The 14,106-nt window shown below is 50.7% G+C and overlaps 1 protein-coding gene across 8 annotated transcripts in view; it reads right to left on the minus strand.

Annotated features, from left to right (window-relative positions):
* The window catches only part of ARNT2 (aryl hydrocarbon receptor nuclear translocator 2), a 192,400-nt gene that overhangs the window by 19,027 nt on the left and 159,267 nt on the right, over positions 1 to 14,106 (minus strand). For all 8 annotated transcript variants that reach the window (XM_077128517.1, XM_077128518.1, XM_077128516.1 and 5 more), the window contains 3 exons: positions 7,191 to 7,263; positions 6,196 to 6,319; positions 718 to 817 (listed from right to left, as the gene is read on the minus strand). In XM_077128517.1, the coding sequence (XP_076984632.1) occupies positions 718 to 817; positions 6,196 to 6,319; positions 7,191 to 7,263 (297 nt within the window). The remainder of the gene's footprint in view (positions 1 to 717; positions 818 to 6,195; positions 6,320 to 7,190; positions 7,264 to 14,106) is intronic.

Below are 14,106 nucleotides of genomic sequence, written 5' to 3' on the forward strand. Positions count from 1 at the left end.
CTGCTAAGGCAGCCCTGTGGTGGTGGCCGCCTGCCCCTGGGGGCTCTGCCAAGCTCTGGCCATGCTAGTCAGAGGCTGGGCGATACGAGGAGCCCCTACCTGCTGGAGAAGGAGCCCGGAAGCCTCTCCACGAGCTCTCCCTGAGGAGGCCCCCACCCTCACTGAGGGCTGCTTTCCTTCTGGACATTCCTCCCAGGTTATTCCGGATGCTTCCAGGGATTTTGCTGGGGCTTTCTCAATTACCTGCAAGATCCCCTCGATGCTAAGATGCAGGCCACCCACCCTGCTGGTACCCTTAAGTGGCCCTTTCCTGGGATGCAGACACGATAGGCGGAGCTGTCCACTCTTCCGTGGTCTTGATACTGGCCTCTGGGATTCGGGCGACAGGCATTTCCTGCCACCTTGTCCGGTGTCCCCAGCTCTGACCCAGCTGGCCACTCATTCCCTGCTCCCTAGCAGGCACTTGACAGAACACGGCGGCTGGTGTGTTTCACGCCAGAGGAAGAGTAACTGTCACCAGGCAGGTGGCAGCTCTGCAAGGTATCACAGAGCAGAAGCAGAGGCCCCAGATTCTCAGCCCTGCCCAAGGCCGGTGGAACAGTGACCAGCTAATCAGCTAACGTTTGCCGCATTCGCAGTGCCAGAGCCGAGCTCTGCCCCCAGGCCGTCCCTGTAGCCACCCCCTCCCGGCAACTTGGCCGCCTCGCCAGGCCATACCTGAAGGCCTTCCCCGAGTGTCCTGGTGGGAAGGGGCTGCCTTGGGAGTAGATCTGCTGGGTTCCTGCTGCAGAGGCTGAGCTCATCATTTTCTTCTCGGCTAGGAAAATCAGAGCACAGGGTCACATGTGGGGGTCCCCAGCCCCAGCCTCCCGTGCAGGCAGCTCCTGACAACAGGGGGCAAGGGCAGCCCCCCGCCTCACTCCGCCTGCAGCCTGCTCTTGCTTCCCTCAGCACACGTGTCTCTCCTAGGGTCTTCTGGCACATGGCAGCAGGGGGCCGCTGTCTTCTAACTTCTAGGCTAGACCACAAAGCCACCTAAACGTGAGAGGCTTTTTGAAAGTTTGGAAGATTAGCAGAACTTGATGACGGTACTTCCTTAGACATTTAGTTTACTGAATCCTTTCAACTCCGTGGGGTGGGCATGAAACAGCCTTATCATATGGGCAAGGTAGACAGCTCAGCTCCCTGGGTGGACCCCAGCCCTGCCACACTTGTTTGCTGGGTGGCTCTGGACATGGTATTCAAACTTCCTTGGCCTCAGCTTCCTTAGCTGAAAGCTGGGGATAATAACGGCGCTGTCCTTGCAGGGCTGTCGCAGCATCAGACGAGCTGACACAAGTAAAGAGCTTATCCAGGGTTTGATAATGCAGCAAAACCTATCTACACATTTGTTCTCATTAGTATTATTACAGATGTGCAACCTGCACTCACCTGCGCCAGGCCAGCGAGGAAGGATGCACCGCTCGGACCCATTGCCCCACCTCTGCCACGCCCTCACTCAGTAGGTGCTGAACTGGGGTCACAGATGCAAGAACTGGGGTCAGCTCCAGACCTGTGTCCCTTGGCCCTCCACTGGGGTGCCTTGAGAGACTGAGCCCCCCCAACCACTGAAAACCCAGGCTCCGGCCACACTGTGGTATCATCATCGCTCCTCGGCCACCACAGGACAGAGGGGGGGAGGAGAAGACCGAGCCTGGCTGCCCCACCCACAGAGAGAGGCTGAAGAAATGGGCTCAGTCCCAGCTGGGCGGCTGAGATTTTTCATGAGCAAGAACGTGCGTTCTGTGGCAGTTTGAGAATCAGGGGTGGGGATGTGGTGGACACACAGTGTGAGATGGGTGCTGGCCCAGCTGACCACCTCGCTCCCTGCAGCTGAGGGTGCCCGAAGTCACCCGAGGCGCCCCCCTCTCCCCAGAGCCTGCGTGGCTCACTCCCTCGATGCCCTAAACCCACCCCCCCTGCCCCAATGACATCCTTGAACGAGGGAAATAAAGGGAGCTGTCTTGCGCTCACACAGACCCCCTGCTGGAAGCCATCTCTGGCTTGCTGGGGTGGGGTGGGGGGTGGAGACGGGAGGGAAGTTGGGTGGGTAGGTGGGTCCCTACCAAATGGACCTCAGCAGTGAAGGAGGGCAGGACTCGTGGGCTTAGGGGCTGAGAGCCCAGGCTTCAGGGACTACGTGTCCAATCTCCCATGTCCATAAACGACCTACGTGGCATTACAATACAGCAGAGTCATCAAGCAGCTATTCGCGTCCGTCTTCCTTTGCTGTAGAGCCTAAGCACCAGTGGAGACCCTCCGAGGGCGCGGCGCCCTGCTGGAAGGAGCAGTGGTGCAATCTGCCCAGGCCCTCCGGCCACCCGGTTCTGACTAGTCCAAAGGCCTGGAGTCTGGGTGTAGAGTCAGGTTGAAAAAAGAGGGAGATGAAGTTGCAGGAATAAGAAGGTAAATGCAGGGGCGTCTCTTGATTAAGAACTTAATGCCATCTATTTTTTTTCTCATGCATTTACGTTTTTTGCACATGTGGTTTGGGTAAATAACAAAGATATTTTCTTTTCTAACTACCGCAAGATGTTTATAGGGTACAAAATTCAATATATATATATGTATATATCGAGGTCCTTGATTATGATTTTATTATTTAATCTTCGCTATCTTTCTTCATTTTATTTTAATTTTTTGATCTACTCAATTGGTTAGAAATGAGGAAAGGCACATTGGAATTTTCTACAACTAGCTTTGTCAGCATCTACTTGTTTCTAAAAATTTTGTTTTTCACATGTTTCAATGTCCATGATATTTACATCTTCATTTTAGGCTACTTTCTTTTTGCATGGGCAGGCACCGGAAATCGAACCTGGGTCTCTGGCATGGCAGATGGAAACTGCCACTGAGCCACTGTGGCCTGCCCTAGGCTACATTTCATATCTATATAAAATTCTATTTTCCCTGGACACCTTGATTTTTTTTTTTTTTTGTATACTGTATGGTGGGGGTCACATTTCATTTTTTTCCACATGACTATCCTGTTATTGCAACACCATCTGTTGAATCTTTTTTTTAGAGGGGCATGGACTGGGAATCAAACTGGGGCCTCACCCTTGCACCCTGACACCTTGAATTTTTATTCGCAATATTGAAAGCTCTACTTTCCTTTGGTTTAGACTTGCAGAGCGTCACCACAAACCATTCTTTCAAGTTAAATAGTTCCATTTCACTTCATTTCGTTTTAGTTGTTTTTGGCAGCATATTATCCAGGGGTGTGTGATCAGGAGTCTTGGAATATCGACTTGTTTTATCAGGATTTTCATACTTGCTTGCTACCACACTTTTTCTTCTAAGTATTTTGCAAGTTTGCTTCCAATTTCCTTGTCTCTGGAAGTGCTTTAGACGTGAGATGTTCTAACTCTTTTTTCTTTGTGTTTTGTTTGCCTTCCATTAGTGGTTACCTTTAAACATGTGTGAAACCTATTTCTCTACAAATGTCAGAGACAGAATGGTATACACTGATGAGACATTTCTGTTTAGTACCCTGACTCCAAAACATACCCAGATCTTGGTTGAATTGAGCTGAGATTTTAGATTCTGGTTTTCATTTAGTTTCTATATATTTCGACTTTCTAATCATTTTAATATTAATTCTTGGTGCTAGTGTTTCATTTTTCACCACTGCTGCTTTTCTAGTTTATCGTCTCCATTTTCGTGAGCTTTATTTTGAATCATTTTATAAGTGAGCACGCTCTTCCTGCAAGTAAATTTTTCAGAAAGCAAAGCAGACAGCTTCAGTGTCCTTGTACATCTGTTGTTCCCACATATGAAAGGCAGCTTGGCTGATAGGCAATTTTTAGGTAACAAATTTTCCTTCTGAATTCTCTACTTATTACCCTACTGACTTCCGGCATTTCATAAATGGTGGAGAAGTCCTGAGTTAAGATGGTCCTTTGTATGTTTAATGGTATTTTTTGTTGTTCTTTTTTTTTTTTTGGGGTGGGCAGGCTCCAGGAATCGAACCCGGGTCTCTGGCTCGGCAAGCAAGAATTCCTGCCACTGAGCCACCACTGCACCGTCCCTGTATGCAACGTAATTTTGTTTTTAAACCCTGGATGTTTGCAGGAGTTTCCCTTTACTGTTCAAGTTTTTTGAAAAAACAGACCATTTCTACGTGAATTTCTTTAAAAAATGGATGCCATTCATTAAAAAATTAATGATAGTCATTAAAGTCTTTTAGTTGGAAGACCCAAGTTTTGTATTTTGGGAAAAGTCATGTTAGCAGCCTTTCTAATCTACTGAGTTGGATTTTTGCAATAATAAATTGGCTCTGTACCGATTTCACTTTAACCTCCTACCTTTTCCCACCTCAGGTCACTCCTTTCAAAATACACTGATGTCCTCCATAATCACCTTGAGAAAAGATACTAGAGATTTTCTAAATTTTCTCCTCTTTACCTCTTCATTACAAAAACTCACTTTCAAGGGGGACATTTGCTCTGATTCCTTCCACTGAGTTCATCTCCCTTCTTTCTCATTGATTTTTTCCCACCGTTTTCTCACCTTTCTGGGGAGATACCTATTGTTTGCACAACATTAAAAGTTCAGAGGGATTTCTCAGAAATGTCGTGGGTCTTTGGTGAAATATTCCAGGCTTATCTGGCAGGGGAGGGGGGGAACTTTTAGATGTGCTATTGTTTCCTTTTGCTGGATGAAATTCTACTTCTCTATAACAGCCAAGGAACTATTAACAGAGGCCAGTTGTTTACAATGGGGGACAACAGGTCGGCCAGTGGGAGCCGAGAGCAGGGAGCTTCCTCGTTGGGCCCAATGTCTGTTTTCTGTTCTGTGTGGGGAGCTGGAAAGGTCTGGGGCCCGGCGCTTCTCGAAGGATCCTGAAGGCCCCCAGCGGCAGGCTCTCCTTGCGTTTTAGCCTTCTGCCCATGGCCAAGGGGAAGGAAGACTGTTCTGCTCACGCTGGCGTCGAGAGGACCGACGCTGCTCCTTCCACCTGCCGAAGGCCTCAGTCCACTCCGCCCCAGCATGCCATGCCTAGTGGCCTTCACTGGGGCTCCATTCCAATGACAGGGCTTCTTCCCACCTCTCTTCTTACGAGCCAACTGCTTTCCCCCTTCATCTGATCCTGACTTCATCGTACCTTGCATACTTTTCTCGACTGCATGGAAATGGAAACTTTTTCTGAATTCTGAAACAGAGACTTTCCTCATTTTATGTTTTGATAATCTCGGGAGTAATGTGAGTGTGAGAGTGAGGTGGTCATATGTAGGCTCCATATGACATCTTAAACTGAAATGCACCATTTTCTCTAACAGCAATACTGACAAAATCAGACAAACTAATCATGACCATAAAGGATTAATGGAATGAACTGTGGAACATCCATATAACAAGATGCTATGCGAGTGAAGAAAATGATTTAGATTGCTTGATGACCTAGGAATATGTTCATAATAAATTGTCCAGTGAAAATAGTAGGCTACAAACAGTTTAAGCTTCATTTTACATATAAAATGGATTCATACGTACAGAAAGACAGAAAGGATAAATCTCAATGTTAAAAATGATTATATTCAGGTAGTGGGAGAGCCAATCATTTTAATTTTTTCTTACATTCCATATTTTTATTTCAAAATGTGGTCCTCTCTTTGTTAGGGATTCAACTGAGATTTTTTTAAACGGACCTAGTTTCAGCTTAGTAAAACTAGACAAAACAAACCTGTGTCTGAGGTTCTTTTTATCCAGGGTATAGGAAGATGAGAGGGAGAGATTAGGGGTATGGGATGTATGAGTTTTTATTTCTTTTTCTGGAGTGATGCAAATGCTCTAAAAAACGATCATGGTGATGAATGCACAACCATGTGATGATATTGTGAGCCACTGATTGCATACCAAGTATGGAATGTATGTGTGAAGATTTGTCAATAAAAATATTAAAAAGAAAATAAGCCAAAGCTGCATAGTTATGGCTAACGACCTCTTTTACCCCAACCCCTCATGGGCACATAAGAGGCAAGGCCAGGGCTGCCTCCTGAATCTAGTCCTCTCTTTACACTCTGCAGGAGGCACTCAAAACGCACCCTCCCTGCTCTCTGCCTCCAAGTGTGGCTGTCCCTAGCTGGCCAGAAGCCACACTGCAATCCCACATTCTCAGTGCCCAACAGGGAATTCCCACGTTTGGAAACTTACATGCACTTATTCCTGCAAACATCTCAGCATACCGGGGGTCCCTTTCCTGAGAAAAGATTGCATCTGCCTTCTCCACGGACTTCCCGGCCTCATGCACTCCACCTGGTAGGCTGGGAACAGGAACCTGTTTGCACATTAAAACACAACAGCAACCCGTATGTGAGGCATGGAGAACGGGTTTCCAGCGGTCACCAGCCCTCCTTCATCAGACCCCCTCCCACTGGAATCACTGGCATTTCAGGCTTGCGTGTTTTACAGGGTGGGGAGCTTTTCCTCCACGCAAAAGCCAAGAAAGGAGCTATGAACGAGAGGTCACCGAAAGGACAGCACGATTACTTTCTTAGAGAGAGATAAATGAAAGACAATCGACTTTCTGTAAATACCTAGAAAAGGGAACAAACACCTTAATTTAGGAAAAGAGGCCAAATATCAGCCATTGCCTCAGTTTCTCTATGTGGCCGGCTCTCAGAAACAGTGAGGAGAGAAAAAGGGGAGGGGGGAAGAGAAGGGGGAACAAAGGAGACAGGAGAAAGAAAGGAGGCAGACGGTACAGTTCAAGTGTGGAGAGACCGAGCATGAGACAAAGAGGTGTGTGTGCTGAGGAAGAGACAGAAAAAAAGGCAGGAGAAACAGCTAAGAAACCAGAGGGGGAAAAGGTTCAGGCTTGCTTTTGTTGGCTACTGAGCAGGTTGGTACCAGGGTTCACAGCCTTTTGAAATTTCCATTGCCCCTTGGAAAGGCTCATTATTGGGTGGTGCTGGCTCACTGCCCTTTCCCAGTCTTTACATGTTGTGTTCTCCATGGCTCAGGTCTGCATGGAAGAGCTCCACTGCACCCCAGGGGTTCACAATGCTCTCTGCACTGCTTGTGGTGGAGCAACGGCCCCCAAAGGGGCTGAAGGGCTCAGCGAAGGGCTGAATTCAGTCTCCGGTCCAGAGGTCACCCCCTTGGGCTGGAGACAGTTCCAATCAGGGAAGGGTTTTCCAGAAATTAACCTGCGTTAAGTCGTATGACGATAGCCCATCTCTCTGGTGCACTTCCAGTTCGGCCTGCTGTTGCTGAAGTTGCCTGTGAAGCAAAAAGTCAACAAAGCGTCACGGAGACAGGAGAGGTGCCAGGCTGAGCCCGGATAACAGATCTCTAGGTTGTATCCAATTTTTGTTTTTCATATCCCACAGCATGATTCAAGCTTAGGGTGCTGCACTGAAATATTTAAGATATAAATTTCAAATTATGGCTTCATTTTACACAGGAGAGAAAGATATCACGCTGACTTTTTTTTTTTTAGCCAAAATTTAGAAAAGCTGACGGAGCAGTTGGCTTCAGCGAATGCTTACCTATAATCGGGCAGATTACATTTCCTCATTCAATCCTCAACTTCCCCAGCAGTTACTTTACCCCCATTTTAAAATTAAGAGACTGAAGTTCAAAGAGGTTAAGTGCTGTCAAAGTCACCAGACCAACAAGTGGTCATTTATGATTTAAGAGAGCCAGGATCTGACCCAACACTTCTGAGGTGAAGCCGCACAGGCTGTTTCCACTCTGTCAGGCTGCTCGATTAGGAAAGAACACTGTTCTAGAAAGGGCTGCCTTAAGTTCTACAGTATGGACACTGGGTTACTTTAAAGGGTCAGGGAGCCCTACAGCTAAGACCCTATGTCTTAGGGACAGAATCATGGGGCCCTCTCAACTCTACTCGTAAGACCGGCAGGCAGAAAAATCACTCACCGTCATATGTAATTCAAATTAATATAAAAAATTATGCTTCACCCAGGAACCAGTTAAAGGACACGAGCAGGCAACTTAAGCAGAAATAAATACACACAATAAGCAAATTTAGGCAAACATCTTCACCATTAAAATAACCAAAATCAACGCAAATCAAAGTAACTCTGCAGCACAATTTTTCACCTTGAGTTGGTAAAAACATGTCTGTGGTCGTTAGATTCAGTTGTCAACTTGGCCAGGTGAAGGCACCTAGTTCTGTTGCTGTGGACATGAGTCAATGGCACATGAACCTCATCTGTTGCTCATTACATCTGCTGTCGGCTAGGAGGTGTGCCTGCTGCAATGAATGTTTGACTTAATTGGCTGGTGCTTAAATGGGAGCTCAATGTAGCACAGCCCAAGCAGCTCAGCATTCCTCATCTCAGCACTGACAGCTCAGCCCAGGCCTTGGGTGATGCAGAAAGGAATCACCCGGGGAAAGTTGTTGGAACCCAGAGGCCTGGAGAGAAGGCCAGCAGAGATTACCCTGTGCTTTCCCACGTAAGAAAGAACCTCAGTTAAAAGTTAGCTGCCTTTCCTCTGAAGAACTATACATTAACTAAATAAATCCCCTTTTACTGACAACCAATCTGTCTCTGGTGTGTTGTATTCCAGCAGATAGCAAACAAGAACAGTGTTTAACGTGGTGGCTGGTGGTGAAGCCACTACTCGTACACTCTGCTGGAGAAGTGTGCATCGACACACCCCTTTTGGAAAGCGTCACAACAATCCACATTCACAACAGGTGAACGTGTTCCAGCTTCTCTAGGCAGTCACCCAGCTGCTGGGGCAGCACCAGGGAAGTTACTCAACGGAAGGAAACAGGAGCTGCCCGCACAGAGGAGAGCTGTCTGCGTGGGGTCGTGGAGGGGGCTGTCTTAGGGCAGTGACTTTGGAAATGATGAGTTACTGGGCGAACACTCCCCCATTACTCGTGGCGACTGAGGTGGGGGTTATCTGGAAATATGGGGAGGGCGCGTGAGAGCACGTGGAAAAGCTGGCACAGGAAGCTCTGCACACTAGGGAATGGCTGGGGACCGTCTGTCTCGGGCAGGCGAACGCAGCTGGAAGAGGTGCAGGAAACAATCTCTCAAGCGGCCGCATTAATTGGAAAGATTAGGGACGTTCATTTTTCATCGTTGATCTTCCCTGTCTGTTTCGAAACAAGAACAGTCTTCTGTTCTTGACCCCTTCTGACCTGTGCCGCAGCTTAGCCTGCTCCTGGCAGTGCCTTGTGGCTGCATAGAGGACCTGCCCCAGCCCCCCCACCTCCACTTCACGGGGGGGCCTGAGCTGCAGGGAAAACAGGGGAGGGCGAGAGAGGGTGGGGGCTCGCAAGCTTGACGGGAGGGAGCAGGAGTGAGGCCACTCCTGGGTGCCAGGAGGGAGAGGGGGCACCCCGCGGTGCAGCCAGAGAGAGAGCAGGAGCCATCCTGGGAGAGGAGCCCCACGCACTCCTAGCCAGACAGTGCAGGCCTGGATGGGCAGAAGGGAGGACCTAGAGGTTCTTGCTTGGAGGCGGTGATGTGGTGAGTCCAGTGGGCAGTTGGAGGTGTGGAAGGAAGGTGAAAAGGATGCCTGCATCACTGAGCCATGCCACGGCCCTCTGCCAGCAACCTGCACTCGCTACAATTCACATGATGCCCACAACAGCCCTTGAAGGACGTATTTTGAAAACCTCTTTACTGGGGAGCAAATGGGCCCAAAGATGCTAAATTTCTGCAGAAAGTAGATGGTGTCCTCAGAAGGGGTGACTGAAGAGGATTTAGAGGAGGGGCTACTTAACAGGCGTGGTGAGATGGCGAAGAACTCCTGGGCAGGTGAGAGTGGGAGGCCACCATGACCCTAACCCTAACCCCAAAGGCTGGCTGGGGAGGGAGCAGTGGTGGTGAGAGAGGGCTGCCCGCCCGGAGCCTGGCTTCAGCAATGCTGCGGCCGCTGCCCAGCTCAGGGAGGTGGCCAGACCCACTCTCCTGTCTCCGACCAGCCTCTCCCACTAGTAAACTTAGCCAGAAGAAGAGAGAAAGGGAGCCAATGTGGTGCTGTCCATAAAGGTAGATGCCAACTCTCCTCCCAGGTGGTAAGCTGATCAGAAGAGTGTGGTCAGAGGATCCGGAAGGTCAAAAGAAATATCCAACACAATGACCAAGCCTGCAGGAGGTGAAGACCGAGCAAGGCGAGACCATCTAATCTCAAGGACAGCCTGTCTGTAATTTACTGGTGTCACTACCTACTGACTGCTCTCAGCTCCTACGGACAGAGGAGACAGAGTTAGAGGTGGAGTAGCCCACAACACCTGAACCAGCAATCTCCTTCATATCTCCTCTGACAGGCAACTGGCCAGTCTCTGCTGGACCACCTCCCTTGCTGGGGAGCTCACTAATCTCTGAGGCAGACTGCTCCATTTACAGACCAAAAGAATTATAAAAAGTTTGTCCTGGGGGGTGCAAGGGTGGCTCAGTGGTAGAATTCTCATCCGCCATGTAGGAGACTCGGGTTCAATTCCCGGCCCAGGCACTTCCAAAAAAAAAAAAATCAACAAATGGTGCTGCAATAAAGGGATACTCACATGGAAAAATAATGAAATGTGACCCCCAGCATATAGCATACAAAAAAAAAGTGTCTTCATAGTGAGCTCGAATCTACCTCTAGAGCTGTTACTCTGGGCTCTGATTCCTCCCTGTGGAGCAACACAAGATAAGCTGTGAGTCAACTGTCAATTCTTTTGCCCGGTATTCAGAGATCTGTGCTGGGACGCCGTCTGCCTCTCCAGCGTGCCTTCCGCTTTGAGCACGTGTGTCAGGGGGAGACCTGGGAAAGGCCTATTTAGAATTAAGCCCAGACAAGCCACCCCTTCAGGGAACAGTATTGAGTCAAGAGAAGTATAAAGCCGAGCCCAAGCCAGGCACCGGGGACAGAGTGACGACCCACTCGGTCCCTGCATACACGATGCCGACAGCCTCCGGCGGAAGGCAGAAAAGCAGGCAAGCAACTACAGTGTGGCGAGCTTGGGGCCATGATGCTGCAGGGACAGGGCTTTGGTCCGGACGCACAGTGTCCCTCCTAACCTGGGCAGCAGCCTGCGAAAGGATAACGATCAAACCAGAAGCACGTGACTTCCCACCAGGCAGTCTAAGCTCACGCATGCTTCCCCTGCCAGCGAAGCTGTGGCACTAAGAAAGAATTTGCTAAGCAATTTGATGTTTCAAAAGTTTTTAAAAGGATCATAAGAAGAAAAAGGAACGCTTTGCATGTGTATTCTTAATTTATGGTTTCACTTGGATTTGCATCTTGGGGCCACCATCATCTCATTTGCAGGGCCTCAAAAATCAGATCATCACACTGACAGCGGGCCGCCGTGTTAGTGCTTTACCAACATTCTTACATGCCTGCAATATTATTTTCACATGACAGTTAAAGAAACCGGGACTCAGAGAGTTAAATGACAGTCACAGGGCTACAGGGCTAAGCTGTGGCACACACAGGATTTGAACCCAGGTCTGAGTGGCACTGGGCCCTGCAGTCCAGACTACACACGCCCCCACCCTAATAAGACATCTCCCACCCCAGAGTCCTGGGTCCTACAAGACACTGTCCTCAGCCACAGGGTGGGAGAAAAAACCTGCCGCCTCTTTCCTTTTCCCGTGGGACTGGAGCCGTGAACTTCCACCCTGCTCAAGTCTGTGGTCCACTTGCTTCCGGTTCCCACAGTTCCCAGAGCTCGATCTTTGACCCACGAGCATTTTGCCAGGGAGGAGCCGCCACTTCCTGCCTCCCCCACCGGCTCAGATCCTGTGCCAGCCCAACAGCAGACCCCTGGGGAGTGGGCAGAGCCGCTGGGGTGCGGGGCTGGGCCGCCGGGCCTCCGCAAGGCTGCCTGGGGGTGGGGGATGGGCCGCACCCCAGCTGCGTGGAGGAAGGGCGCGGGTTCCTGGGGCGTGGGGCGGGGGCGCTAGCGGGAAGTCCGTTCTCAGGTCTGCTCCCTTTTGGGCTCTGAGACCAGAAAAAGCCCCTTCTGCTGGGACGCAGAAATAAGGCCTCAGGCTGGGCAGGCGAAGCCCCAGGACCCTACCTCTGTGGTCCAGCCATCAGTATCCCACCCCCGAACCTCAGCCTCTGGGCTCCTGCATTCACAGCTGAGGGCATGAAACCGAAGCATGAATCCTCCTCTCATGAGGATTCTCAGCATTTCACAGCAATGGGACAAAAATAAACCTCAGTGTGTTTGCAAATTCCATAAGGGAGAAAGCAGGGCCGCTGGCTGCAGAGAGAGCTGCCCGAGAGCACAGGCTGGGCACCAGGTTCCCGCTGCAGCCAAGGGCTGCCCCTCCATCCGCAGATGCACAGAAACCAAACGCTTCGGGCACAGGCTCTGCTTCTGGCCAGTGCTGCCTGCCTGGCCCGGGCGAGGCAGGATGCTGGGCAGATGCTTCAATTATTTCCGGCCCTCCCTGGACAAACGTCTAACTCAGCCTGAGTAAGTAAGCAAGAAGCCACGACGGGGGCCTTCAGGGGCAGCGCCTAACTGTGCCCCTGGGAGTAAGCGCCATGTGCTGGGAGGTATCTCGGGGGCTCAGCGAGCTCGGATGACCAGACAGGGACCAGTAAGACCCACCACTGGCCGAGCGCCGTTGCATGACTGCAGACCGGGCTCTGATCGCATGGGCTCTCGGCCCTGGGAAAGAGTGGTTGTCAACCAATCTGCAGGTGAGGGGAGCCAAGGCTTCAGGAGGCTAGATGGCTTGCCCAGAGACACACAGCCAACTGCTGCAAGACTGGGACTCTGCCCCAGGTGTATCTTTGGCTCGAAAGCCATTCCCTCAGCTGAGACGGTGTTCTGTCTGGACACCAGCTCCCCGAAACTGAAGACTTGGGTGTTTGCGTGTTCCTTGAGAACATCCAATGCCACAGCAGCACGACTCCCGACCCCTCACCCCTCACCCCGAAAATGCCCTCTGAGCTTTCCATCCACGGAGCTGGAAGGCACTGCTATGGGTCGTCAACACTTCCTGCCTCCCTCCCGAGTGCCACCTTCCTGGCTCAGCCTGCCTGGCTTTCAAGGTGACCTGGCCCAATGCTCCAAGTGTGGCGATTTCCCACTCACCCGTGGACAAGCTGTCCTCTAGGTGGGCAAAGGCCACACTGTCACCAGATGGGCCACGGGAATCCCCTCTGCACCCCCCCCCCCACTCCTCTACTTCCGTTCTCTCCTTCCAGGTTCTGAGCTGGGAGGTACAGAGGTCAATAAGGCACACTAGCTAGTCTAGAGAGGACTAAACAGAGTGACATGGGATGGATGTTAGACCAGAGAATGCTCTGAGATGACACCCCAGGTGTGTCCCTGTGCCTATAAGGGAGGGGAAGGCTTTTGGGGAATGCTTCAGAGAGGAAATAAGACTTGAGCTGAGTCCTGAAAGAGGACCAGTTCTCCACATTCAAAGGGGAAGGCATTCCAGGCAGAGGGAACAGCATGTGCAAAGTACAGGGCAGGGCAGGGAAGAGACAAGCGTAAGCCCAGTGTGTCTGGGGCACAGAACACATGGAAGGAAGTGGCTAGTGACAAGAAGCAAAGGAGGTGAGAGCAGTACAGTGAAGGACTCCGAGTGCCTGTTAAGGGGGTTGGAATTTATCGCATTAGGGAGAGGGAACAGGGCGATGCTGTTTTAGGAAGATTCTAGGGCCACGTAGGCTGGCTCAACTATGGTCAGCCTGAAGGCAGGAGCCTGGTTACAAGGAAGGCCCAACAATCACCCGGGAGAGGCTGAAGGCCTCACCTAAGGCTTGGCAGTGGGGGCAGAGGGAGGAGATGGACTAGACAGAACCACAGGCGAACCCCCTGGAGCTTCTGGTTCTACGACAGGTTGTCCATGCAGTGGGTGAATGACGGGAGGAACCCAGGCCAGCTCCCAGGCTTGGGGCTGGGACAACTGGGAATTTCTGGCCCTTACCAGCTCTAAGTTCTGCAGAGTTCAGGGAGGCAAACTCCTTTAGCTTCTTTTGCAGTCATCCCTCCTCCCTGCCTCCTGCCCACTGTCCAACAGCTGGGCTGGGCACAAAGCAGGTCATCACACCGCTCTTGTGGATGGCCGAGCGGCTTGGAGAGGTGGCAAACACGACTCAGAACACGGGAGGGATCTAAAAATC

Source organism: Tamandua tetradactyla, chromosome 14 (genome assembly GCF_023851605.1).
Source record: "Tamandua tetradactyla isolate mTamTet1 chromosome 14, mTamTet1.pri, whole genome shotgun sequence".
NCBI lineage: Eukaryota > Metazoa > Chordata > Mammalia > Pilosa > Myrmecophagidae > Tamandua > Tamandua tetradactyla.